The sequence below is a fragment of the Sus scrofa genome, chromosome 13 (assembly GCF_000003025.6).
Source record: "Sus scrofa isolate TJ Tabasco breed Duroc chromosome 13, Sscrofa11.1, whole genome shotgun sequence".
Lineage (NCBI taxonomy): Eukaryota > Metazoa > Chordata > Mammalia > Artiodactyla > Suidae > Sus > Sus scrofa.
Genome location: NC_010455.5, coordinates 168,772,735 through 168,798,899, shown reverse-complemented (window position 1 = coordinate 168,798,899; position 26,165 = coordinate 168,772,735). Strand labels below are relative to the sequence as shown.

The 26,165-nt window shown below is 38.0% G+C and overlaps 1 protein-coding gene across 4 annotated transcripts in view; it reads right to left on the bottom strand.

Annotated features, from left to right (window-relative positions):
* VGLL3 (vestigial like family member 3) overlaps window positions 1-8,876 on the bottom strand; it is a 49,939-nt gene extending 41,063 nt beyond the window's left edge. The window contains exon 1 of one of the 4 annotated variants that reach the window (XM_005657128.3): window positions 8,195-8,876. In XM_005657128.3, coding sequence (XP_005657185.1) covers window positions 8,195-8,320 — 126 coding nt within the window. In that variant the 5' untranslated portion in view covers window positions 8,321-8,876. 4 annotated transcript variants of the gene reach the window in all.

The following is a 26,165-nucleotide window of genomic DNA, read 5'->3' as shown; positions in this document are numbered from 1 at the left end:
TATTTTCTGTTATCTGTGGTTTGGTGACTGTAAATTCTTTGCTTTTTTAAAAAAACTAAGTATATTCTGTACACTATTGCCATATTCTATATTCACTTAATGATGGCTCCTTGGAATGGAACTTCCCTAGTGTTATGGTGTTATTCTTGAACATAATATATAAAATACAACTAAATCTCATTGCAACTAAATCGAAATCATCGGAACCTAGATTTCCTGAATCTAAGCTGAAAGACAACCCAGTTCATATTTTTCTCAAAGTGCACTATCACTTCCTGAAATTAGCCCACTGTCAGAAGTATTCATGCTCTTCTTACTAGACACTTAAGAACTGTTAACAAAAATAAAGTCATCAGAAAGGACTTCAAAGACAAGTTGGTTTAGTGAATGCACCTTAACTATCTCTTTCCCCATTGCAGAGTAATGACAATTTTTCTCAAGGTAAAACATCCCTTGAATGAGATGAAAAATGACGGAGTTAACAGCCAAGAAGTTAAAAACTAACTCACAAAAACGCAAAAGCAGCAGTGTGAAGGAGTCTGCCTAGGCAGTGCGAACCATACCCAACCACCTCAGAGCCTGCCATCAGGCACAACAGAAACAATCCCTTCACAGGAATGTGCAGGGGAAAGGATTTGTCTGACAAGAGAAAGACTTCCACGTCAGGAGCCAAATACCACTAACTCCCCAAGGCTTAAGCCTACAAAATGCCAAATGATTACTGTGCATATGTGGAAACTTATTTCCTAAGGAAACAAAAGTATTTTAATGAATCATTGGATATTTGGAAACAACTTTTTTTTTTTTTTTTTAATTTGTACCGGCTAGCTTCTCTAAATGCAACAATCCTTTCATCCTGAGAGAGGTGGTCAGAGCCTGTAAGAAAGGACCACTAGCCCAGAGTACAGGCTTCAAAGCTATAAAGGCATAAAGCAGTGTGTTGCTCTTTAATCATATGTATCTGAATTTACCTGAATAACAGATTTTTTAAAATGTATCTCAGAGAGACTTAAAGTTTTAGACCTTAGCCTGTTTGGAGAGGGAGGGATCAAATTGTCAGAATGTTAGTCAAGGATAAGGAAGATAGTTCACCGGCCTTTTATACATTTTATTTCACTAACTCTCACATACACACAAATATTTTGTCCTAATAATTATTTTAATTTGTAAGTACAAAAACCTGAATCACTTGGCTAGGATCACTAACCAGTAAATGGCAGAGATGGGATTAGCACCTATTTCTGCATGACTAAAGCATCTGCCAAGAAAATAGACTGAAGAAAATGAGCCTCTCTCTGTATATTTAGTTTAATGGAATAAACAAATAGAAGCCCACAGGCAGCATGCTATCATATACTAACTAAGGAAAGTCTAAGTTATCTATAACACTTTTAAAAATTAGGGATATTAACATATATCAGAGATAAAGCCATTAAATAATGCAGTGCTCTTCAAAATATATGTATTTCTAGATGAACCAGCCCTTCTATACTTAGATATGTGTTTTCCCCTTGGCAAGTCAGATATATAATACAACTGCCTATGATTTTTCTGGAAATCCTATCTTGAAAATGTGACCAGAGCCAATTTGTAAGACAAAGTCACACCTCGAGATTCTGTGTTTGTTTGCTTTTTCTTGTTGTTTCTAATTTTCTCAACAGTAGGAGGAGTAGACCAAAAATAATATTCGCTATTTTTGAGCATACTTGTCTCTTGGTGATTCTGGTTATTATCAATAAGCAAATCCATCCCCTTGAAAGATGAAAATTTTCCAGTTTTGAGGATGTTCAAAAAAAAATGTGCCACAGGCTGAGAGAGATTTTCAAAATTTGCATTCCCAAAATGTTTTAGGCAATGACCACATCATGAGGGTATGTGTTCTCCCTTAAACTGACTACTCTGAATGAAACAACAGTTTCTGATGTATAAATTTCTGGTATGTTTGTATAATCCTATTATTAGATTTAGGGGATGATTTCACTTTTAAAATTTGTTATTCATTGAACTGTCAATTAATTCCTATTTTATATCAGTCATTATGCAAACACTTGGATGCACAAAACTGAAAGTCACAGCAGTTGAGAGAGGGCTTTAAGGAAAATGGTAAAGAAAGAGAACTTTAAAAGCCCAGACAGGAAGAGAACATAGTAGAAAGAGAACTGTAATCGGTAAGAGGATTTGACCAAAACTAGCCCATGAATCTGGGTAACACACTGAAACTGTAGGCCCTCAGCTTTGTCTTCTGAAAATGAAGAATTTTGACTTGATTATCCCAGAGGTCTCGTCCAACTTTATATCCTAATAGGCAACATGCTGGAGCTCTAGACAAATTCACACTTAATTTTGTTCTTACATTGGCTGCCTCTTCTGAATTTTCAGGACACTGGCCAAAAAAACCCACAGACCATTGAAGACTAATTCATTTGCAGACATAGGTCATCTAGCCCAATTCCTAGGAATTAGTTTGGGTACTTCCTTTATCTCTCTTCATGGTAACGAGAAAGGAGGCATCCTTCGAACCTCACCGCCCCCCACCATCTCCCAAGCACAAGTGTTTTAGCACACTAAAATGTGTACCATTTTTAAGAGGAAAGGACACCTGTTCACATTAAGCCATTCTTCCTTTGTTTTCTTTCCTTTTTTTTTTTTAACTAAAATATAGGACAAGTGAAAAATATTTCAGTTATCCCAGTTCAGACCCTACTTGTAAATTACTGGCATAAATCTGGTATTCACCGAAATATCTATAAACATGGTATTTATGACTTGCTTCTAGCAGCAGATGTTTGGGTCTAATGGTCCAGGGCACTCTTAGGGTCTTCCTAAATGAATAGTTAAAGCAGAAAACCAGCTGCTTAAAGAGGTGCTTTTTGAAAGATTCAGTGCAAAAGTTTTGACCAAAATTATTTCCTTCATGTTTCTGCCAAAGTCTGAAATTCAAGTATTAGAGAGTTTTGTTTCTTCAGTGAAAACCTGTTTCTAGAGATAATACCTTCAACTGTTATCTATTACTAGACATATCCATTTCAAGATTTCTTTTTAAAGTCCCCTGGAAATAGCGCCTGTGGGAATGGGATTCAAGTTAAGTTGCCAGGTTAGAGAAGGATAGTCACTTAACTCTCAAGTTTGCTTTAGGATCTGCCCTGAGCATCATGAGCATAATGTTTTTAGTCTCATTGAAAATTTCCTTTGCATAGAAACATCCAAGACAGAAATGTACATACTGCCAATGGAGTCTCCACAGCATTGCTTTTGTAGCTGCCCAAGAAGGCAATGAACAGGATCATTCTACCTCATTTTCTTTGTTATTAGTCACGTTTGGGTCATCTTCAACTCTCTAAGATGTGAGTGCTAGGTGAAGTAGGACTTCCTCACTTTTAATGAAAATGCCCTCCACTTAAATTTCCAAAGAGCACTAACTTGTCCTGGCATCTGGTTTCCTAGTGAATGTAGCCTCTCTATGTGTGATTTTATGGATTTCAAGTCTGCCCTTACTATTGGTATTGTAATCTCCATTCTGATTGACTGCCAGACGCAACAATCCAGTTTAGTTATTTTAAAGTTTAATTTTCCCTCTGGCTTTGAATTTTCTGGCTGGAAAGTTATTGGAAGCATAAAACTGTGGGGCACGTGAAGCTTCTAAGTCTCTACAGTGAAGTTACTTTATGTAGCATGGAATTAGGGGGGGTGTTCTTTCTCAAAGAAGTCCTGTATGAATTCTTATAAATCCACTTAAGTCCTTGCTTACACTTGCAAGAAAATTAGATCCTCCACCTTTAGTAAGTGGACTGTGTATTGAAACTATTTAGAATATAATTGTGTTCTTTCCTCTTAATAAATCTAAACTTAGGTTGGAATGACAATGATATATGAGATACTTAAAGCTGACTATTAATACTACTTTCTGCATATTATTTTCAAATAAATTAATGTTCATTTGCTAAGTGGATATTATGCTTCATCAACAAAGGAAGCAACATGGATAGCAAAAGTCATTAGCATAATACAAATGCTTGCAAAGAGGCTTTGGAATGCCAAAACTAAAAACTTACACTACCAAGGACTTGGAAAGAATTTCAAGCTCCAAGGCCAAAGAATCTACTGCATATTAATCTTCTTTATCAAAAAGTTGATTTGGAGCACTAAAGACAAAAATAAGCCTATTGTGCAATAGTAAAAAAAGAAATCTTGGGAGACTGAATGATATGGCGGAAAGATGTTACCATGCCAGGGAGCAGGGAATCCAGTGGTGCTAATTTTGTCACCAGTTAGCTTTGAAATCTTGAGTCAGGCATTTCAACCCCATAAACATCCATTTCCCCATTTGTAAGGAAGGGTTTAAGTATGTTTTTCCAGGGTTTTTCCTAACAAACAGAAACTCGGAGAGATTTTATGACCCAACCAAGGTGGCAGAATCCACAGAAAGAGTTTGCAAAAACTTACACACTTATGACTGGAGTTCTGCCTCCCTAGGGCTTTTAACTCCTTTAAGTGAAAGCACACTTGTTAATTCACCCAGGTGTCACCCTTGAAGAGGACAGAGTAAATATGCTCTAACTTATCTGAAACCCAAGGTGTGATTATTAAAAATCCCTATGCACAGAGAATGGGGGATTGTTCTCCTCTTCTTTCACCGCCTCATCAATGGACTACTGAAAGCTTTGCTTTAAATATCTTCCTAATGTTAACATTATGAATATAAGGGGGAAGGAAGATCAGATCTTAGACAACAGATTGTCTGCATTTAAGATGAGAAATCCACAGGGTATGAAGGGAATCTATGATTTCAACTGTTTTCCTTAATTTTTCCTGACACTTATTTTGAATTTTTTTTTCTCTTCTCTCCTACTGTCACTGTTAGAATATGAGTACATTCCTTTCTGCACATGTTTCTGCAGTGTCATCATGCCTTTGAAGCATGTGCTGAGAGACTGAGGCAAGAGTTCTCCTAAGGAGATGGTAGGGACTGACACGTTAAGGCTACAAAGAGATGGTGGGCACAGGGACCAGAGGCTTCACATACCTCAGCAAAGCCTGGCTTTATAAAGCACACTGTGCAATTTATGCCGAGCCATGCAATTTCTAGGAATTAATGTCAGGGTCTATAAAATTGACTCCTCATATACATTTATATTTTACTTTGATTCCCTTAGCCTACTATATGCCTAAGTAACACATGACAGTGCAGCCTGATGTATAAGCTGTTTTCAAGGCACAAATCTAATACCTACAACGTATAACATGTTCAATTAAAAACTGAAACAGTATTTCCAGTGTACATTGTGCTTTCAGAGGAAAAGCTAAGAGTACATGTGCCTGGTATATGAAGTTCCACCATTTCAAAAAGAATCCCTATTATATAATCATACATTAAGCGGAAAATACACCTATGTGTTTAAAATCTATCATAATAAACCATTATGACATAATAATTTACAAGGCTTTCAGAGATGTATGGATTTGAGAAAAAAATCAGTTCAAAGCTATACTGCAGTAATTGAAAATACAGAAGTGATACAAAACTTTAATGCTCTCTTTTCTAACATTTTATAAATGACCATTAAACTTCCTAACATTTGTATTTCTTGTTCTCAACAAGTCAATTTAGCAAATGCAGTAGGACTTGTAGACCTTATTTTTGTCTCCCAGGCAAGATGCTATTAGGGGTCACTTCCCATGTACGGAGAAAACAATCTTCATGGATAATAATGATAAAACCTTATGGAATGCAAAAACAACCAAAATATGTATTCTCAGATGACTACGTTGGGGCCAAGTCAATATTAGTCCCACTTCACCCACGCACCGCATAGTCTAAAAATGCTGTCAGCCTGATAAGAATTTCCTGATTTATTCCTTTTTCCAATAGAAAATATAGGTCATCAAAATAAACTCCTGACAGTAAAAGAACAGTAGTTACACTACTGTCTTTTTATTTTGCTAGCCAGTTATAGACAAATAGTTTTCTTACTTGAAAAAAGAATAATCTGGAACAAGCCAGTGTAGAAAAGCAACACGAAAATTTCAAGCACACTTCTCAACTAATTTCTTAAGGTCAACAAAGCCTAACATCAACTTAAACAAAATCTACAAAAGCCAAAGGATAGTAGAAATTGATCACTATTTATTAATATTTGTCACTCATCAAGGTGGACAATTCAGGTGAAAAAAAAGCTTTTTTTTTTTAGTTTACTGATGGTCTTAGCAAAATAATGCAATTTGGGAAATGAGTTTTGGTGCTATTGAAAAAGCTAAAGTATCAGAGTTATTTTTTATTGAAAAATAAATGCCATAATTAGTTATTTATACTTTTCCTGATACTGAATTTCACTATCTAGCTCAAAAAAAGTATTTCAATTCTAACCACCACCAGTAATTCGTATTTTAATGGGAATATTTTCACAACTCTGGAAAAAAAAAAAAACCTTATTCACAACTATTCTGCTAAAGTTATTTTTGAAGGGGAAAAATACCTTTCTGAATGTTTAGTAAAGTTTGAGTCTGTTGCCTGTCCACATTCCAACTGATAATTGAAGGCCTCTACAGTCTCTGAGATGGAAGAAAGGAAAGAAGGAAAGGGTGGTTCATCCGGGACAGAGTGTTCATAAAACACACAAAAAGTATATATCCTGCATCTCTTTGTCTCACTTGCTTGACTTGTACCTAAATGGCTTTCTCTCTTACTTGTATCTTTTATATTTAAAGCCAAAGAAAAGCAAACAGCATAACCAAAATGTTTAACCTGTCACCCTTGATCACAAATTACAAAATGCTTTCCCAATCCCTTCCCTAAAAGTAATCTTGCTTTGAAATCCTAAAACTGCTGAATATTAAAAAAAAAAAAAAGATAGTAAGAAAATGGGACTTAGTTGGTCCTGTTTAAGCTCATACAAGCTCATACTGTTTAGCAGATAAATCTAAAGTATATACCCTTCTGGAATCAGCTGAATTTCAGTCCCTAAATTCTGAACAGAAGTTACATTTCTTTCTAAAGAGTAGCACAATAAATGTAGTAAAGAGGCAGAGGTAGAGGAAAAAGAGAAATTAAGTGTCCAGATTAATTGAAGAGCCAAACCCTGAAAACCACAATAGAACACATGGTTTTTAAGAAACTAAAAAAGATCAATCAATAAATTTTGTGGATGTTAACACTGGAACCATATCTAAATCCCTGATAGGTGTCTCCACCTCAGAGAATAGAAATTGTATTTTTTTTAAGTCTTACCAAATCAACACACCCTAATTCCCAAAGTCTGAGGACCGTATTTTGGCACAGCCCCTGGCCACATGCTCACATACATGTTCCACATAACGCTAACTAAGCTTTGACACACACTCTGTTGGCATCGAGAAAGGAATGTCCAGGGGTACCTTGTGCTAAATTCCTTAGGACCCTACTCTTCCTTCTGAAAGAAATGAATCATCTCCCTAATTCCTGAACTCTTTTTTTATCAGACAGCATTCAGTCACCCTTGGAGTGGTGTAGATCCAGCATCCACTGATACAAGATTACACCTTGGCTGGGAAAGAGAAGGGTTCCAGCCAGTAGACTGAACCATAACACTTCTCTGCTTTGATGGAATTAAAAATGAAAGAGGTATTCGGGGATCAATCCCTATCCTCTAAGTCACAGTATGGGAAGAAGACAGACTTTACAGAGAACTTCTAGTAACACTGGATAGATAATAAATTAGACCCATGTTCCACTAGCAAAGTCCCAGAAAAGTCATTCTATGAGTTCACTGTCCAGGGAGATTCCCCTAGGTCAGTGACACATTTCATCCCTTCAATCAAGAAAACCCTGAAACACTTTACCTTTCAGAGAAAACAAAATATTTGGTTTAAGTTTACTCACATACTCCTAAGACAGATGCCCTTGGCAAGCTTCAGAGAACTGAGCCCTAAGAGTAGGGTGGCTATGAGGAATAGCCTCTGAGCTCCAGTGACAACAGCTCACTGAAGCCCCTAGCCAGGTAACGCCTCATTTCGAATCCCTACCTGTCCACCTGACTGCTTGTCCCTTTCTGAAGCCTTGTCTCCTCTCTTCTTATGGCTTTCCGCTCAAGGGCGCTCCTTCAAGTCTCAGAGCATCCTCCGCGCTACCCGTCCCAGAGGGACAGCGCGGGATCCCAAGACCGATACTCTCGGTGCCCCTCGCCCCCGCCCCCGGCAGGCTGCCCGGTCGCTGACTCACCTGCTGGCCAGGTTGGGGCGCCGGGTGGTAATAAGCTGTGGGGCAGGTTGCAGCTGCCACAGGGTTGGGCAGATACTGGGGCGCTCCATACGGCTGGGGGTGATACATCACCTCCGCACAACTCATGGCAGCCGGGGCAGCGGCGGCCCCGGAGCTGCGGCCGCCGCTCTACGCGCTAGCGCAACCGGCGCCGGCGCCGCAGCTGCTGCCTCTGTCGCAGCTCCAGCTGCTACTACGGCGAAGGCGGGTCCTCGGCGGCCGCGGGCTCCGCGCGGGGCGCGGGCTCGGGAGGGGTTGGCAGTCAGCGGGGGCCCATGCGCGGGCACCCTCATCTTCAGCCCCTCCGGGTGGTGTCCCCTGGCCTGCGCTTATAGAGCGACTCGGGGACGCACTGGCCCGCCGCGCGGCGGGGGCATGACAGTGCAGGGCTCCGGCGAGGGCTGCGGCACCCCAAGCAGCGCCAGCCGCTGCCGCAGCCCCGTCCGGGTCGCGCAGACCTGGGGAGCTGGCCTCTGGTTTGCATATACACAATGCACGCCCGGGGCTCGTCCTATCGCTGGCGATCCCGGCTGGGCGAGGACCGGGAGGCGGGGGCAGAGGGAGGGCAGAGGAGGAGGGGGAGCACCTCGCCTTCCCGGGCTCTGAAGCGGAGCTCAGCGAAGTTCCTTCGACTCCGTCAGTGGCGGGCGGGTCACCCAGCAGGGGACCCCGGGGAGGGCCGGCCGCGGATTGGAGCAAAGTTGGAGGCCCTCTCCGCCTCCTGGCAGTTGGGCGGTGGTAGGCGGGAATGGTATGCGAGAGGCTCCACGCCCTTAAAGCTCCGCGGGTTCCCACCCTGTCTCCTGTCACCTGGCCGCCAGGGCAAGGGCTTCCCAGACACAAGGAAATTTACAAGGAACACCAACGTAGAGGCCAAGGCTAAACGAAGGGCAAGTGCACGAAGGGGTAAAGCAGAGTAGGCGCAAAATAAACTGGGATTAGCTCCTACATTAAATATAACCATAAGTGAAAGTTAACTTCATTGCAAGTGCACACATGCCAAGAATGCAACACGGTTTTCTACAAGCAATCTCCGCTTCAAGTTTACACGTTCATGGTATGACGCCCTTGTGGGATGTCAACCTCTTCTGGCTTTTTCAGCCTGGTTGCCATAGAGCAACAGACAACAACAGTCGATTAAACCCATCTAGCTATTATTTAAAGGTTTATTTATGTGCAAGTGGCTTACAGCCCTCTCTGAAATGAAAATGTTCCTAGAATACAATATATTTCAATATAATCAGATAAAGTAAAAAAAGAATTATACCTATTTTATAAATAAACAAACTCTCTGACCTTTAACAAGTATATATGACACAGAACATTCTCTTTGTTTTACACAGATTGTCCTTTGAGGAGAAGTTAACCAGGATGTCAAAATACTGATGGTAGTAATGGGCTGACCTGTGTCCCCCAAAATTCATGTGTTAAAGCCTAGCCCCCAGTGTGACTGTGTTTGGAAACAAAGCCTACCAGGAGGTAATTAAGGTTAAAAACGAAGTCATAAAAATGGGGCCCTAATCTAGGACTGGTGTCCTTATGAAGAGGAAAAGATACTAGAGATCTGTCTGCTTTAGCACAGAGGAAAGGCCTTGTGATATCCAGTGAGATTCATCCTTCATCTTCCTCAGTCTACAAGCCAGAAAGAGAAGCCTCACCAAAAGTTATCTCTGAGGATACTATGATCTTGGATTTTAGCCTCCAAAGCTGTGACAAAATAATTTCTGTATTTAAGCCACCTAGTCTGTGGTATTTTGTTATGGCAGCCCTAGCAAACTAATACATAGGTACAGCACCAATATATTGTTTATATTCTTAATCTTTATATAAATGTGTATGTGGTTATGTATAACTACACAGACACACAAGAATATAAATGCATATATACTCACACATGCCCTCACTCATAAACTCAAATACACAAACTATAATAACTGGATAGGAACTCTTTGCTACTCATAGCAGCTCCTATTTACTCATTCTTTCATCCATTGAATATTAAAAATATATTCAATAAGGGCTTTCACAGTTTAGACTTTGTGTTCTTTGTAATGGAAGAGTGGTCCCATCAGTAAGATATATGCAAATTTACTTGAAATGTTTATTACTGCCTTTTCTCAAGTTGACAACCATCAGTCCTACCCCTCTTCTGTGTTCTAGATTCATCTATTCAGCTTCTGTTTGGGTGGCTTCATATAGATATTCCATAGGAACCTCAGTCTTAATGGCACTAATATTTTCCCCACAGACCCAACCTGATTCTCCTGTTTTCACCTCCATTTCAGGTGTTGAAACTCCCACCCTTGCTGCTGAGCTAGAAATCTGGGAATATCCAACATGCCTATCTTCTTACAGTCCCAACTTGACCCCAACTTTTACTTTTCTACTGACTCTCTTCCCTCATCTCTTTATCTCTGCTGCTATAATCCTTCGTTCACTCAGCATCTCTCACCCAGAATCCTGCAGGAGGCACCTACCTGATATCCAGGCCCCAATGTCAACCTTCTTCCAATCCATTTTTCACACTTTATCCACCTATTCTTTTCCTTCTTAGCCACTGCAAACCCAACAAAGAAAAGATGCTTTGTCCCTCTTGTCAAGCAATTTCACAGTACCTTCCAAAGGTCCACAGTCCTAACTTGGATGGAACTAGAGACTCTCATACTGAGTGAAGTAACTCAGAAAGAGAAAGGCAAATACCACATGATATCACTTATATCTGGAATCTAACATATGGCACAAATGAACCTTTCCACAGAAAATAAAATCATGGATTTAGAGAATAGACTTGTGGTTGCCAAGGGAGAGGGGAAAGGGGGCGGATGGATTGGGAACTTGGGGTTAATAGATGCAGACTATTACCTTTGGAATAAATTAGCAACTCTTTAACATTCAAATGTTGGCCCCTAGGTGTGTCACAATCTTCTGCAACTGTCCATTCAGCCTTCTGAATTGAGACCTCCCTTTCTAGGGAGGAGTGTGATCACTTAACACCTCTAATTTTATCTTCAAATAATTTAAAATATCTGTAGTTGATAATTTTTTGTACAATTATGTGCCAAATATGTCTCCTCCACTAGATGATTGCTGAGACTATTTTTATCTTGTATATGTAACATTTAGAAGTATTCAGTATATACTTGTTGACTTAGAAAATAAAGGCAGAACTAAATCTAGCATAGATGATTCCTGTTAAGGAGAGCTAAATTGGAGTTTTGGTAGGAGAACAGAGGTGCCTGACTTCCCTCAGGTAGATATTTAGATAGAAAATAATCAAGCAAATCATCTAGTCTAAAACATGTTCTCTCAAAGATTAGCAAACAAGTGACTGATTAAAGTCTCCTAAGGAACTGGAGGCAGAACTAAAACTAAAGTCTGCAGATCTCTGGATCTTTAGTTCAGTTCTCTATCACCCATGATAAGTATATATATAAACAAATACAAGAGTATATTTACATGCATGCATATATTCTATGTAGGTGTTGCACACATGTATCTGTTCATAGATATTTATGCATATAAAGAAAGGTTTTAGATAAGGTCATCCTTTGGTGAACCTGGAACTCTGGAAAAGGAGTGATGGGGAAATGTAGGCCAATTGCGTTTGACACTGGTGAATAACCTAGACCAGAGAATTCGATCTGACTGCTATACTCATTTTCATGTCTATCATGCAGAAGGGTCATAATTACTTGGAATAACATAGTAATGGGATGGAACTTGTTCTTTTTCAGTTTCCTTGACCAATTTCCTTCTGTGTTCAACATAGTACAGTTGTAGGGATAGTCTCTGTTGAAAGGTAGATCTTAATCACCCAAAATGAGGGTTATAGACTTATTGGATGATTTAAAATATGCACTTTATGGGGAGTTCCCGTCGTGGCTCAGCAGTTAATGAATCTGACTAGTATCCATGAGGACGCGGGTTCAATCCCTTGCATCACTCAATAGTTTAAGGATCCGGTGTTGCCATGAGCTATGATGTAGGTCGCAGATGTGACTGGGCTCCCACGTTGCAGTGTCTCTGGCGGAGGCTGGAGGTTGCAGCTCCAACTGGACCCAAAGCCTGGGAAATTCCGTATGCCACAGGTATGGCCCTAAAAAGACAAAAAACAAAAAAAAATTAAAAAATAAAATAAAAAAAAATTTATACTTTATGAGAGAATGAAGAATTATGAAGAGGTTTACAGAGATCAGGTGTTTATGATTTTTGTGTTTTCGTAGCAAAGATGATAATAAAGGGAATTCACATTTTGTGAATATCTGCAATGGACCAGGCATTTATGCTAAGATTTCTTTTCTCTCACTCATTTACTTTTCATATTAAGCCTATGAAGTAGTTGGTATTAAATGGTAATATGAAATAAGCTGAAGATATGGAAAAGCTGAAATTCAGAGAAATTAAATATTTTAAAGATCACCTAGCTGGTGAGTGGCTGAGCCAGGATTTGACCCCAGGTCTAATTTCAAAATACATGTGCTTTAAAAAAATTATCATTATGCTGTATTAATTAATGAGCACTAAGTCTAATGAAATAGTCCATGTATTTTTAATGTCTATTTAACTTCATGTGTTTCTGTTAACGAGGTAAGATAGATTCAACAAAGAATTGATAAGCCTCATAAAAAAATGCCTAGATCAATTATTTGCCCAATGGTTCAATTTAATTAAAATTTCCTGCTGACCCCTGGCTTCTGGTTTTAAGAGCTAGTTTGGAAAGAAGCGAATAGGGAAGTCCTAAAATTTCTCAAGTTCAGTGGAAAAATTAATTACTAGGGATTATAGAAGTAGCTTCAAAATTTTCTCTTTAGATATAATTGAGAGCTTTTTTCTCAAAAGTGCTTTTCTGTTTAATTTTTTATCTTATTTGGGTTTTTCATTAATCTATTAAAAATTGACTATCATCAGGAGTTCTTGTTGTGACTCAGCAGGTTAAGAAGCCAATACAGTCTCTGTGAAGATACAGATTTGAACCCTGGCCTCACTCAGTGGGTTAAGGATCCAGAGTTGCTGCAAGCTGTGATGTACGTTTAGACACAGCTCAGATCTGACGTTGCCCTGGCTGTGGCATAGGCCTCAACTGCAGTTTCCACCATTTAACATCTGCCCTGGGAACTCCCAAATGTCATAGGTGTGGCAGTAAAAAGAAAAAAATAAAATTGAATAGCATCAGAACTTTAATTACCAGAGATGTAGGTGGGGGTAGATGGGATTAGATGATGGTGGTCAAAGGTTACCAACCTCCAATTATAAGATAAATAAGTACTGGGAATGTAACGTGAGGTAACTGACACTGCTGTATGTTCTATATGAAAGTTGTTAAGGATGCCCACTCTCACCACTTTCATTCAAAATAGTATTGGAAGTACCAGCCACAGCAATCAGACGAACAAAGAAATAAAGGTATTCAAATTGGAAGAGAAGAGGTAAAATTGTCAGTGTGTGAAGGTGACTTGATACTACATATAGAAAATCCCAAGGAGTCCACACAAAAAAACTATTCAAATTGATCAATGAAATCAGCAAAGTAGTAGGATACAAGATTAACATTCAGAAATCACGTGCATTTCTGTATACTAACAATGACATACTAGAAAAGGAATATAAAAATATAATACCTTTTAAAGTTGCACACAAAAAAAATTAAATACCTGGGAATAAACCTGATCAAGGAGGTGAAAGACATATATGTTGAGAACTAGAATATATTAATCAAGGAAATTAAAGAGGATTCAAAGAAATGGAAAGATATTCCATGGTCCTGGCTTGGAAAAATTAATATCATAAAAATGGCCATATTACCCAAAGCAATCTACAGATTCAATGCAATCCCTATCAAATTACCCATGACATTCTTCACAGAACTAGAACAAACATTCCAAAAATTTATAAGAACCATAAAAGACTCGGAATTGCCAAAGCAATCCTGAAGAACAAAAACCAAGCAGGAGGCTTAACTTTCCCAGACTTCAGGCAATATTGCAAACCCAAGGTAATCAAGACAGTGTGGTACTGGTACCAAAACAGACAGACCAATGGAACGGAATAGAGAACCCAGAAATAAACCCAGACACCTATGGTCAATTAATCTTCGACAAAGGAGGCAAGAATATAAAATGGGAAAAATATGGTCTTTTTAGCAGGTGATGCTGGGAATACTGGACAGCTGCATGTAAATAAATGAAACTAGAATACACCCTCACACCATGCACAAAAATAAACTCAAAATGGCTTCAAGACTAAAACATAAGACAAAACACCATCAAACTCCTAGAAGAGAACATAAGCAAAACATTATCTGATATCAACCTTACAAATGTTTTCTTATGTCACTCTCCCAAGGCAACAGACATAATAGCAAAAATAAACCAATGGGAGCTAATCAAACTGACAAGCTTTTGCACAGCAAAGGAAACCATTAAAAAAAAAAAAAAGACAACCTACAGAATGGGAGAATATAGTTTCAAATGATGCAACTGACAAGGGCTTAATCTCTAAAATTTACAACTAATACAACTCAACAGCAAAAAAGCCAACAACGCAAATGAAAAATGGGCGGAAGACCTGAATAGACATTTCTCCAAGGGAGATATACAGATGGCCAACAAGCACATGAAAAAACGCTCAACATCACTGATTATTAGAAAAATGCAAATCAAAGCTACTATGAGATACCACATCACACTAGTCAGTATGGCTATCGTTAATGAGTCCACAAATAACAAATGCTGGAGAGAGTGTGGAGAAAAGGGAACCCCCCTGCACTGTTGGTGGGAATGTAAACTGGTGCAACTACTATGAAAAACAGGATGGAGGTACCTTGGAAAACTAAATATAGAACTACTATATGACCCAGCAATCCCACTCTTGGGCATATATCCAGAGAAAACTTTGCTTGAAAAAAAAACATGCACCTACATATTCATTATAGCACTATTCACAGTAGCCAAGACATGGACACAACCTAAATGTCCATCAAGAGATGAAGAGATTAGGAAAAGGTGGTATATACACAATGGAATACTACTCAGCCATAAAAAAGAACAAAATAATGCCATTTGCAACAACATGGATGGAACCAGAGACTCTCATATTAAGTAAAGTAAGTCAGAGAGACAAACACTATATGCTATCACATATCTTGAATCTAATATATGGCACAATTGAACTTTTCCACAGAAAAGAAACTCATGGACTTGGAGAACAGACTTGTTTTTTCCAAGGAGGAGTGGGATGGACTGGGAATCTAAGGTTATTAGATGGAAACTATTGCCTTTGGAGTGGGGATAAGCAATGAGATCCTGCTAAGTAGCACTAGGAACTATATCTAGTCACTTATGATGGAGCATGATGGAGGATAATGTGAGAAGAAGAATGTATGTATATATGTATGTGTGACTGGGTCACTTTGCTGTGCAGTAGAAAATTCACAGAACACTGTAAACCAACTATAATGGAAAAAAAATCATTAAAAAAAAAAAGAAAGCTGTTAAGAGAGTAAATCCTAAGAGTTCTCATAGCAATAAAACATTTTTAAAATATTTCTTTAAGGCTATAACTATATGAGATAATGTGTTCACAAAACCTACAGTGGTAATAATTTCATGATATATGTGAGTCACATCATTACATTGACTGCTTTAAATTTATACAATGTTTCATGATAGTAATATCTTAATAAAACTGGGGGAAGAATGAATAGCGATATTACTAGAAACATGGCCTTAGTTTCAGGAAACAGAGACTTTGAATGGAGTACAGCAGAGTTGCCAGAGAAGGTAAAGGACAGGACGATAAGCCATATAGGGAATGGTGACTAGGGACGTCACCAGGTGGCTGAGCTCCTTTATAGCAGGGCAGGGGCTGGCCATGCTGTGGGGTGACCAGTAAAGTCAGGGTCGCAAATGGGCCCTCAGATTCTTGTATGAAGAATGAAAATAGCACAAACCTTGGCTCCAGACAAAACTCTGAACTTCAATTTTCTCAAATCTAAGTTGGAGATAGTTACATGTATGGCACTTCTGTGAGGATTAATAAATAATGTATGTCGGATTTCCCATTGTGGCTCAGTGGTAATGAACCTAACTAGTATCCATGAGGATGCGGGTTTGATCCCTATCCTCACTCAGTGGGTTAAGGATTCAGCACTGCCGTGAGCTGTGGTATAGGTCACAGATGTGGCTCGGACCTGGCCTTTCCATGGCTGTGGCATAGGACAGCACCTGTAGCTTCAATTCAGCCCCTAGCCTGGGAACTTCCATATGCCATGGGTGCGGCTCAAAAAAAGAAATAGCAATAATATAGGTCAAGCTCATAGGGGAGAAACTGACCCATGCTGAACTTCAAAATGTTAGTGTATTTCCCTGTCACAAACCTTCAGCAAGTTGTGAAACAGATTATAGAACAACTAAAGACTTTTTAAAAATACCATAATTTGGCAGTCTTTTTAAGAGTTCTGATCTAAAAATGAACAAGCCAACCACCCAGTCCTGTGAATTCAAGAATGGTCTAAGGGGCAGGACATGTAAGAGCTATGCATGGCACATGCCTGCTGTGTTTTACATTATTCTCTTCTCTTCAGCCTGGTGAGACTGAATGGGTAAGTATATGAGAGTCAGCATGTTCTCTCTGCAGAGTGTTTTAAAAACATCCATGCAAGAATGTCTTAGGTCCTGTTTCTTACAGAGATATTGTTTGTACTCTGATTCAAGGCAGTATTTTTTTTTCCTGATGATTCTCAAAATCTAGTAAAGGGCCACTTTTCTGTCTCATTTACTTCTCTTATGGTGTGTTTAGGTCAGAGAACACAGTGCAGGTTACAAGTTGAGAATATCGTATAAAGACTCCAACAACTATGGAAAACAATATGGAGATTCCTTAAAAAACTAAAAATAGAATTACCGTATAATCCAGCAATTCTACTCCTGGGCATCTATCTGGAGAAAACCCTGACTTGAAAAGATACATGTATGTTCATTGTAGCACTATATACAGTAGCCAAGACATGAAAGCAACTTAAATGTCTATCAACAGAGGAATGGATAAAGAAGATGTGGTACATATGTACAAGGGAATATTACTCAGCCAAAAAAGGAATGAAATAATGTCATTTGCAGCAACATGGATGGACCTAGAAATTATCATGCTAAGTGAAGTTAGACCGTGAAAGACAAATGTCATATGATATCACTTATATGTGAAAATCTAAAAAAATGATATGAATGAACTTATTTGCAGAACTGAACCAGACTCACAGACTTTTAAAAATTTATGGTTACCAAAGGGGACAGGTAGGGGAGTTGGTGGACTGGGGCTTCGGGATGGAAATGTTCTAAAATTATGTTCTGATGATGATTGTACAACTATAAATATAATAAAATTCATTGAATTAAAAAAGACTCCAAGGATAAAGTTTCTTCTATTTAGAATTAATAATGAGGGTATTTTAAGTCCCCCTAGTTTGGTTTATTTCAAAAAATAAAGTGAAATTTTAAGTATTTCCAGTGAACTCAGCAGAGACATACAGCAAATGCAGCTCCTGCTTCACCAATTTCACACTCACAGGAGGTTCATCACAACCCTCTCTTGGTAAATCTATTTACCACTAGAATGTATTCAGAAATAACCAGCATGCTTTCTCTGTAGGGAGAAGTTTTTTCTTTGATTTTTTTTTTTTACTTCATAATTTTGATGGAATTGTAAAATGTTTTAGTACTTCTTATATATTTTATAGAGATTTAATATTAAAGGAATCCAAGATGGGAACAGTGAAATGAGATGAAGAGATACCAAGACACTTCTTAGCCTGCATGGACAAACCAGCAAAGAGTATGCCCTTTGCCAGGAAATAGGATCACTTGTCCTCATGGAAGATAATGACAAACCATTCGTTCAATGTGTTCTTTGAGCTGGTTGCTTGTTTCTTTGCTATTTTTTCTGGTGGTAATAGCTGATCTGGGATAATCTAACTACATTCTTTCTGTCAGCCTCTGACAAGTAGAATATATTCACATGAAATCTGGCCTGGTGTGGGTTAGCTCTGTCCATGGAATGGAACAAAGCTAAACAGGCCAGGAGGGACTAAAGCCTTGATCTTGGCGTCATTAGCACTGTGTTCTAACCCACCAGACTAACAAGCCACAGACAAAGACCAATTGGACTAATAAATCACAGCAGCCGGCATAATCTGGTTTGAATTTATTTCTCATTTTTAATACATTAGTTTCATAATTTGATTTAAATATTTTAGGATACATGAAGCCAAAGGCCCATGTTACTGTCATTCAGAAGAGAAAAGGCAGAGAGGAAACGCTGTCCCCCACGACTTCCCTCAGCCACTCGGCCCAAAGAGATACTGCAGGCTACACTCTCACTCGGAAAAGGGGTGTCAGTCTGGGACACAGAGTAAATCATGAGTTTTACAGGTAGTTTACGTTTAATAAGAACAAAATAGGCTTTGTATCTAAGGAAAACTTTTGAACCACATTGAAGGCCAATCTTTTTTTCTTAAGTTTCTTTTTTTTTTTTTAATTTTATTTTATGACCACACCCATGGCATATTAAAGTTCTTGGGCCAGGGATTAAATCCGAGTTGCAGCTGTGACTTACACTGCAGCTGCAGCAGTGCTGCCAGATTCTTTAACCCACTGAGCTGAGCCAGAGATTGAACCTGAACCTCCACAGCGATGCGAGCTGCTGCAGTCAGGTTCTTAACCCACTGTGTGATAGCAGAAGATCCACCAATAACTTTTATGACACAAAGAATTACTCCTCTGTTTTGAGTTTGCTTTCTGCCAGATTTTCATGCATTGTGTTAATTCCATGCATCCAAAGATATACATGCATCCTAGAGTCCTAACACTAACTTGTTGCGTCCCAGGTACCCACCTGATTTTATTGTATAAATGGGTCACTGGAGAGTATTTCTTAACATTATTATCCCTATGGATATAGATGCCTGGTATATATTCAAAATCCCACCTATTTCCAAACTCATTCTAAGTAGCACTCCTTCTAGGAAGCATATTTTAACATTTGAAAATTAACTTCTTTTATACCATTATAATTTATATTGCCTATACTTTATACTTGGTGACTGGGTGTATGCAATCATTACTATTATTATTATTCTTTATTTTGCTCTGATCATTGTTTAAAAGGCAAATTACAAGAGGGAAGAGGCAGAGTTAGATATTTCTGTTGTGGTTCCCACAGCACCAAAAGTAGGTGCAGTGTAATCCTGCTTAGGTTAATTTGAATTAAATGCCTCTCTCTGTGATTAGTGAATGTTGTGGATTCACAATCTGTAAAGGTTCTTGCTTTGGTCTCTTTAAACACCAAATAGGAAGAACACAAAAGCTAAGGATTTTTTTTAATGTAAATGTCAGAAAGAAAATAAACCTTTCATTATTTCTAGCCTAATTTTCATATTTTCCATATAATAATGTCAAAATGTTGAATGTGATGAGTAATACTTTGGAATATTTTTCATTTTCTAAGGCTTTTAACATAAGCAGTTAGTATAATGCAATTGTACTATAACCAAAACATATAAAATCCATTGAGATTTCAGGAGGTATATATCATCTCTAGTAACTACAAATTTAGTAGCTCATCCTTCATATGTGAGCATCCAGAGAGACAGCAAAATCATGTCCACTCTGGTGGTACATTTAGGGGTAGACTTCCTGAAATGGTCCTAACAGAAACCTGATCAAGATAAGGGAATTAAGTTAACAGTAATAATAATAACCATAGTTAACCACTATATACTGCCTGCTACATGTCTGGCAGGTCTTAAGCACTTTACGTATACTAAGTCATTTAATTCTCACAACAGACTTATGAGGTAAGCACAATAAATCATCTCCATTATAAAGATTAGGAAATCAAACCATCAAGAGGTTAAGTGATTTGCTCAATACTACTCACCCAAGGAATCTGTCCCAAAGGGGGTGTTGAAGAAAGTTGATGTATAATATTGGCAATTCTGAATAATTTTACCATTCTATTAGAGGGAAACATAGTCTTTTGTCTGCAACATATTTTTAATAACTGAACAGACAACACTCATTTCTAATGTCTGCACTAATATTCTTTTTTAATTTTATTTTTATTAAAGTATAGTTGATTTACAGTGTTGGTGTCAATTTCTATTGTACAGCATAGTGACTCAGTCATATATATATATATATATATATTCTTTATATATATATATATTCTTTTTCTCATATTTTCTTCCATCATGGTCTATCCCAAGAGACTGGATTTAATTCCCTGTGCTATGCAGTAGGACCTCACTGTTCATCCATTCTTACGCATGCAGTGATGTTCTGTACTCTAGACAGCAGTGGTCTTCACCAGAGTGATAAACACATGAGTGAGCACAACCTGTCCTCTGCATATATACTGCCTTCCTGGACTCTTGAGGACCTAGGGATGCAAACAACCTAATTGAAGGAAAACAGCACCTCTGTTGCTTTAATACTTGTCTCGTTTTTTTACTTATAGTATCCAAATATAAATGTTATTCTTTCTTAAACATGAATAACTGAAATAATGGCATATCTGCTGCCAACTTCGTGGGACTAAATCTCATAAATTCTCAAGGACTGAACTGTTTGTTTATAATTTTCCCTGGAAGCACATCATGTTCTTTATGGATAATAACAAATATTAAAAAAAAAAAAAAACTAAAAGTAATTTCAGAGCATTTGATAATCAGGTCATGACATAATCAACTTCAGATATGCTACAAATATGAGGAACTTGATATGAACAGATGGGAGAGATAAAGCTATTCTTGGCCAATGTGAGATGCAATACTGAATATTAATCGTTACTTCCAGCTCGGGAAATGTGAAAAAACTAGTCATTAACCAGAGCATTGTTCCTCAAAGTGCAGTCTATGGTCCAAGGATCATTATTATTTGGGAGCTTGTTAAAAGTAGAAAACCTCAGGCCCCAACCCAAACCTGCTGAATCTGAAAGTGCATTATGATAAGATCTTCCAAGTGATTCCTATGCACGTTAAATTTGAGAAGCACTGAACTGGAGTGTCTCTCTATACCCAGTGTTAAAATGTTAACATTAAATCAAATACATTAAATCTAGCTTAATTTTAAGACCACAGCCTCCTGGCAAAAACAGCATAATGGTGATATATTTATGGAAATGTATATATTATAAAATCATGTCCCAGGCATTTACCTCATTTAATATCCTCGTTCTACCTATGAGGAATTCAGGATATAAATGTAATAAGTGTGTTGCTAAGAAATTCTCAAGGGGCTAAATACACAGAGGAAGTGACTTCAACCTTAATATTCTAAATCCCAATCCAGCAATTTATCAATTCAAAACAAACTATCAATAGGCATCAAAACTTTTTTGAGTTGTGTTCTTAGAAATACAAGAACTGGTCACATTTTCCAAAAACACAGCATATTTCCTATTATATTTTTCAGTCCTCCTAAAGGCAGAAAATGTAATCATAAGCAGGTACAAGTCAACTCAGTTACTTCAGGATTTTTTCCACTTTTTTTCTGGAAACATTCAATGGTTTCAGGTAAACTGAACATTTCAGATTTTCCCCTTCTACTCCTGCTTGAAATGATATTGGGCTGTTTGCAGGCCAGGGGAGCAGTGCATCTATACCACTGAGGGGAGACTGTGGCTGCTTGGGACTCTCAGTCCTGACACCCCACTTAGCCATCTTTACTTACTTCCCATACTACAGTGACATTCCTGGAAGGCTGCTGCCTCTCTCAGCATGCCAGAGAGAGGGTTGAGAACCAGGAATTCTATCTTTTCAAACTCTACTGAGGTCTGACTTTTGTGTTTCTGCCTCCCTTTTCAGGGACTGACTTTAAAGGTGAGGGTGGGAGAGGAGTGGACAGGGTGCTGCGAGACCTGCTCTCCCATGCCTTCGCCAATATCTAAGGCTCTAGTTTCTTCTGCAACATTTCTCTACGTCTCCTATCCCAGAGGGTTCTTATCTCATCAAAGGCTGGAAAAACTTGATCTTCTAGTATTCCTGTGTGGCTTTTTTCAAAGCTTAGAAGTCAAGAATGTGCTGTCTTTGTTGTCCAGTATCCATAGCTGCCACTCCTCCTGGAGGCAATGCCTGCCTGAAGTCTAGTGACCTAAATGGAGGAGAGGTGACAAGGTAAAATGGAATGAAGTAGGCAGCAGATGTTAATAATGAAAAATAGTGTCCTTCCTGGTGTCCCTTAATTCTCACGAGATAGTGCGAAAGCCTAGAGGCACGAGCCTTTCTAGAGTTGAAATCATGGGAAGTGAGGCTTTTTCTAATCTATTCATCTGATATTTGAATATATTTAGATATATGCAGTTCTCAATGATACTTTTTAAATGTTGTTGACAACCTAAGGGATGTCCATAGGAAAATCAACAAAATGGTAAGGTATCTGAGAATGAGTTCATGTAAGGCCTGATCATGGGAATTATGGTTATCTAGGCTAGAAAAAAGTAGAGACCAAGGGGAAATAAATATTTGAATGTCTATCATATCATATGGAAAAGAGCAAAGTTTTGTTACTGTTGATGTTGTGTTTTGTTCCAAGAGAGGAATCAGAATCAATTAATGAAGTTTAAGAAATCAAATTTTCACTGAAATTAAATATGGCAGACACAACACTGCCATTTTCATTTTGCCCCTGTAGAGGACAACATTACAGAAGAGCCCCAATTTTCGAAATATCATTTGAATGAGAAAGCCACTAGGAAGGTGAGCATCCTAATCTGGATCGAATGGTGGTGTGAGAGAGAGACAAACATTTTATTATGTAATACCATTCACTGCTCTTTTGTGATTTTTATGTTATCACAGTGTAATACAGTAAGGAAGACCTTCCAAAGAAAGAAGTTCAGCAATGGACTGGATTTTCCATGCAGAGGTGCCTACTCTATTGGCAAGCAGTAAAGAGAATACATTTATTAATAACTTTATTTACACATGTATTAAACTATATATCCAATGAGCACATATTATGATATGTATGTATGCTCATTGGATATACACTGGAGAAAAAGTTGTAGGCATGAGCAGCATGACCTCTCAGCATTGGCAAGTAGTTGTAATTAATGATTTTTACGTTTGCTTCTAATTCTAAGGTTTTTAGTGTCAAGTCACTGAATTAATAGAAGATTTATACCAAGGTCATTATTGTACAATGCTCCTGTAACATTTAGCCATCCTCATTTTTTCTATATAAAAAAGAATATGTGTTTATGTGTATATGCACATTTTTGTGTTTATGCAGATGTTTTACACTTCTGATAATTGACCTAATGATTGTCAGGAATTGAAATGAAACAGATTTTATCCAACTTGCAAGTTAACAAGTTAACTTGGATGCTAGCAGAAGGCAAATGACTCCTCAGAAACAAAAGATATATACTATTCATAGCAATGGCTGCACTGAAATATCAGCATTTGCACTGACTGCCCAAGTCCCCAATTCCTACAAGGAGGAATGACAAGATCTAGATGACACAATGCTTTGCAATGGGTTCCAGAAAAGGAATCTCAAATTTAGGAAATGACATTCTTTCGGAATTGGCTTCAAACAAGCCCGCCCACACTTTGTCCCAGAGAGAGGCATTTTTTTTATTTTTTAATGATGGATAACAAACAAATAGCTCTCTGCTCTGGAGAGAGACACTATATATATCTTCTAAGATTGTTCTCCTTATAAACATACCTGAAAAGATAATCAGGGCAGAAGACTGTCAGTGCTTCTGCTCACAAAAAAGGCAAAAACTACAGAGATCCATAGAGAATTACCTTGCAATAAGAATACCCACTAACTTAGAAACTGCCTTGAACCAGAACTTAAGCCCACCCTTTTCATCACCATACCTTCAATTCCTGGCAGTGAACCTGGGACACAGGAAAAAAAGCTAGCAATTACTGAGGTCTTATCATATGCCAAGACTTTTTATTTTTTATTATTATTTTTATTTTTTTGTCTTTTCCAGGGCCGCACCTGCAGCATAGGGAGGTTCCCAGGCTAGGGAATCTAATCAGAGCTGTAGCCGCCGGTTTTTGTTAGAGCCATAGCAATGCGGGACCTAGCCACATCTGTGACCTGCACCACAGCTCGTGGCAATGCTGGATCCTCAACCCACTGAGCAAGGCCAAGGATTGAACCCACAACCTCATGGTTCCTAGTTGGATTCGTTAACCACTGAGCCACACAGGAAGTCCACCAAGACTTTTTAAACACTGCGTATGTTAACTCACTTAATCCCAGCAACTATAGTTAAGGTAGTGACAATTACCACCTGCACTTTACATATGAGGAAACTGAAGCCAAAAGAATTTAGCAACCCATCTAAGATCATAGAGCTAGCAAAGGGTAAAACTTAAGTATGCATTTCTGGAAGAAATAAACTTAATGAATGGAAACATAACTTTGAAAATAGAAAAGAAGCATCTAAAATGATATGCATCAAGCTATGTACCAGGATATAAGTTTGACTTTGAATAAGTACGGTTTTCCCCAGGCCTCTCATGCTACTAAAACTCAACTAAAACCAGAGGCTAGGGCATGTTATTATATATCTGTTGATTTCTATAACCGCAAACTTCTCAGAGACTCTACACATAAGTCTGTACTATAACATATCTCGCTGAAGCTTTACTGTCTAGGTTTAATTTGCCTGACTTGGCCAAACTTCATGATAAAAGATTAATTCTCTCTGAAAAAAATATGAGAATTTATTTCATGCTTATTGTTCTTAGCAGTATGTTCATTGGCAGAACATTAAAAACAAGTAGAATTGTTCTGTTTTATTAACTGTGGAATAAATGTACAATGGAAAAACTAGCTCATGACGGAAACAGAAAGAAGTCATTTCTGTGCTATGTAGCTGTCTCTGGGTATAGACAGGACTGTAGCTACACACAGTACATACCACACTCTGTCTTGAGTTTTATTTTTTTTTAATGCAATCTTTTTTAAATCTCTAATTCACCCTTCATAAAATTACTTCTTTTGTCTAGATTATAAACATAAATTGACCTGTACTAAGGTAGAAAGAAACTGGAAAATAGGTACTTTTGCATATCAACAGGATATATGTGGACAGCAAGGTAGGAAAGGGAAGAAAAACGTTCAGAAAAATCAGGGAAAAATTTACCCATAATTCCACACCCTGACATAAATCCACTGTCATATTAATTTGTGTATATCATCCAATATTTAAAGGATTCATCAATAAAGTCACATAACATATATTTATTGAACGCCTACTATGTGCCAGGTACTGGTTAAGATGCCTGGGATACAGGAATGCACAAAATGAAACAGACAATTATCCCTGCTGTATCATTCTAGAGATGGCTTTTTTAAGTAGCATAGATCAAATTTTGAAAACTACCTTTTAAACATATAAACATTTTCTCATGTTACTCTTTGTTTTTTTTTATAACCATCAATTTTAAGGACAGAATTCTCTTACCTTAATGGCTAAAGATTTTATCTACTTTTCTGTGGTTGCTATATTCATTGTTTTCATTTTTTGCTTGTTTAGCAAATAACCCCATCATGAACAGATTGATTTTTCTTCCATATTTTATATTAGTATATTCAGCTCATATTTCACCTGGACTTGTGCAGGCCATCTTTGGCCACAATTCTGTTTTCATTTTGTCCAAGAGCCTCATTCAACATACTGAATTTTCAATACTTTGAAGTTTTGGAATAATCATCGAATGATTTGAGAGGTACTGAAGAGTGATGTTCCTGCAAGCTCCTTCATCCATAGCTGATAACTGAAATGTCAAGAATAGAGTTCTATATTTGTTCTCTTTTAAAATATATATAACCACTGCATACCAATATCTTGCATATCTACAGTCATCCACACTTTCATAAGAACAAAGAAGAGTAGACTATCTGATAAA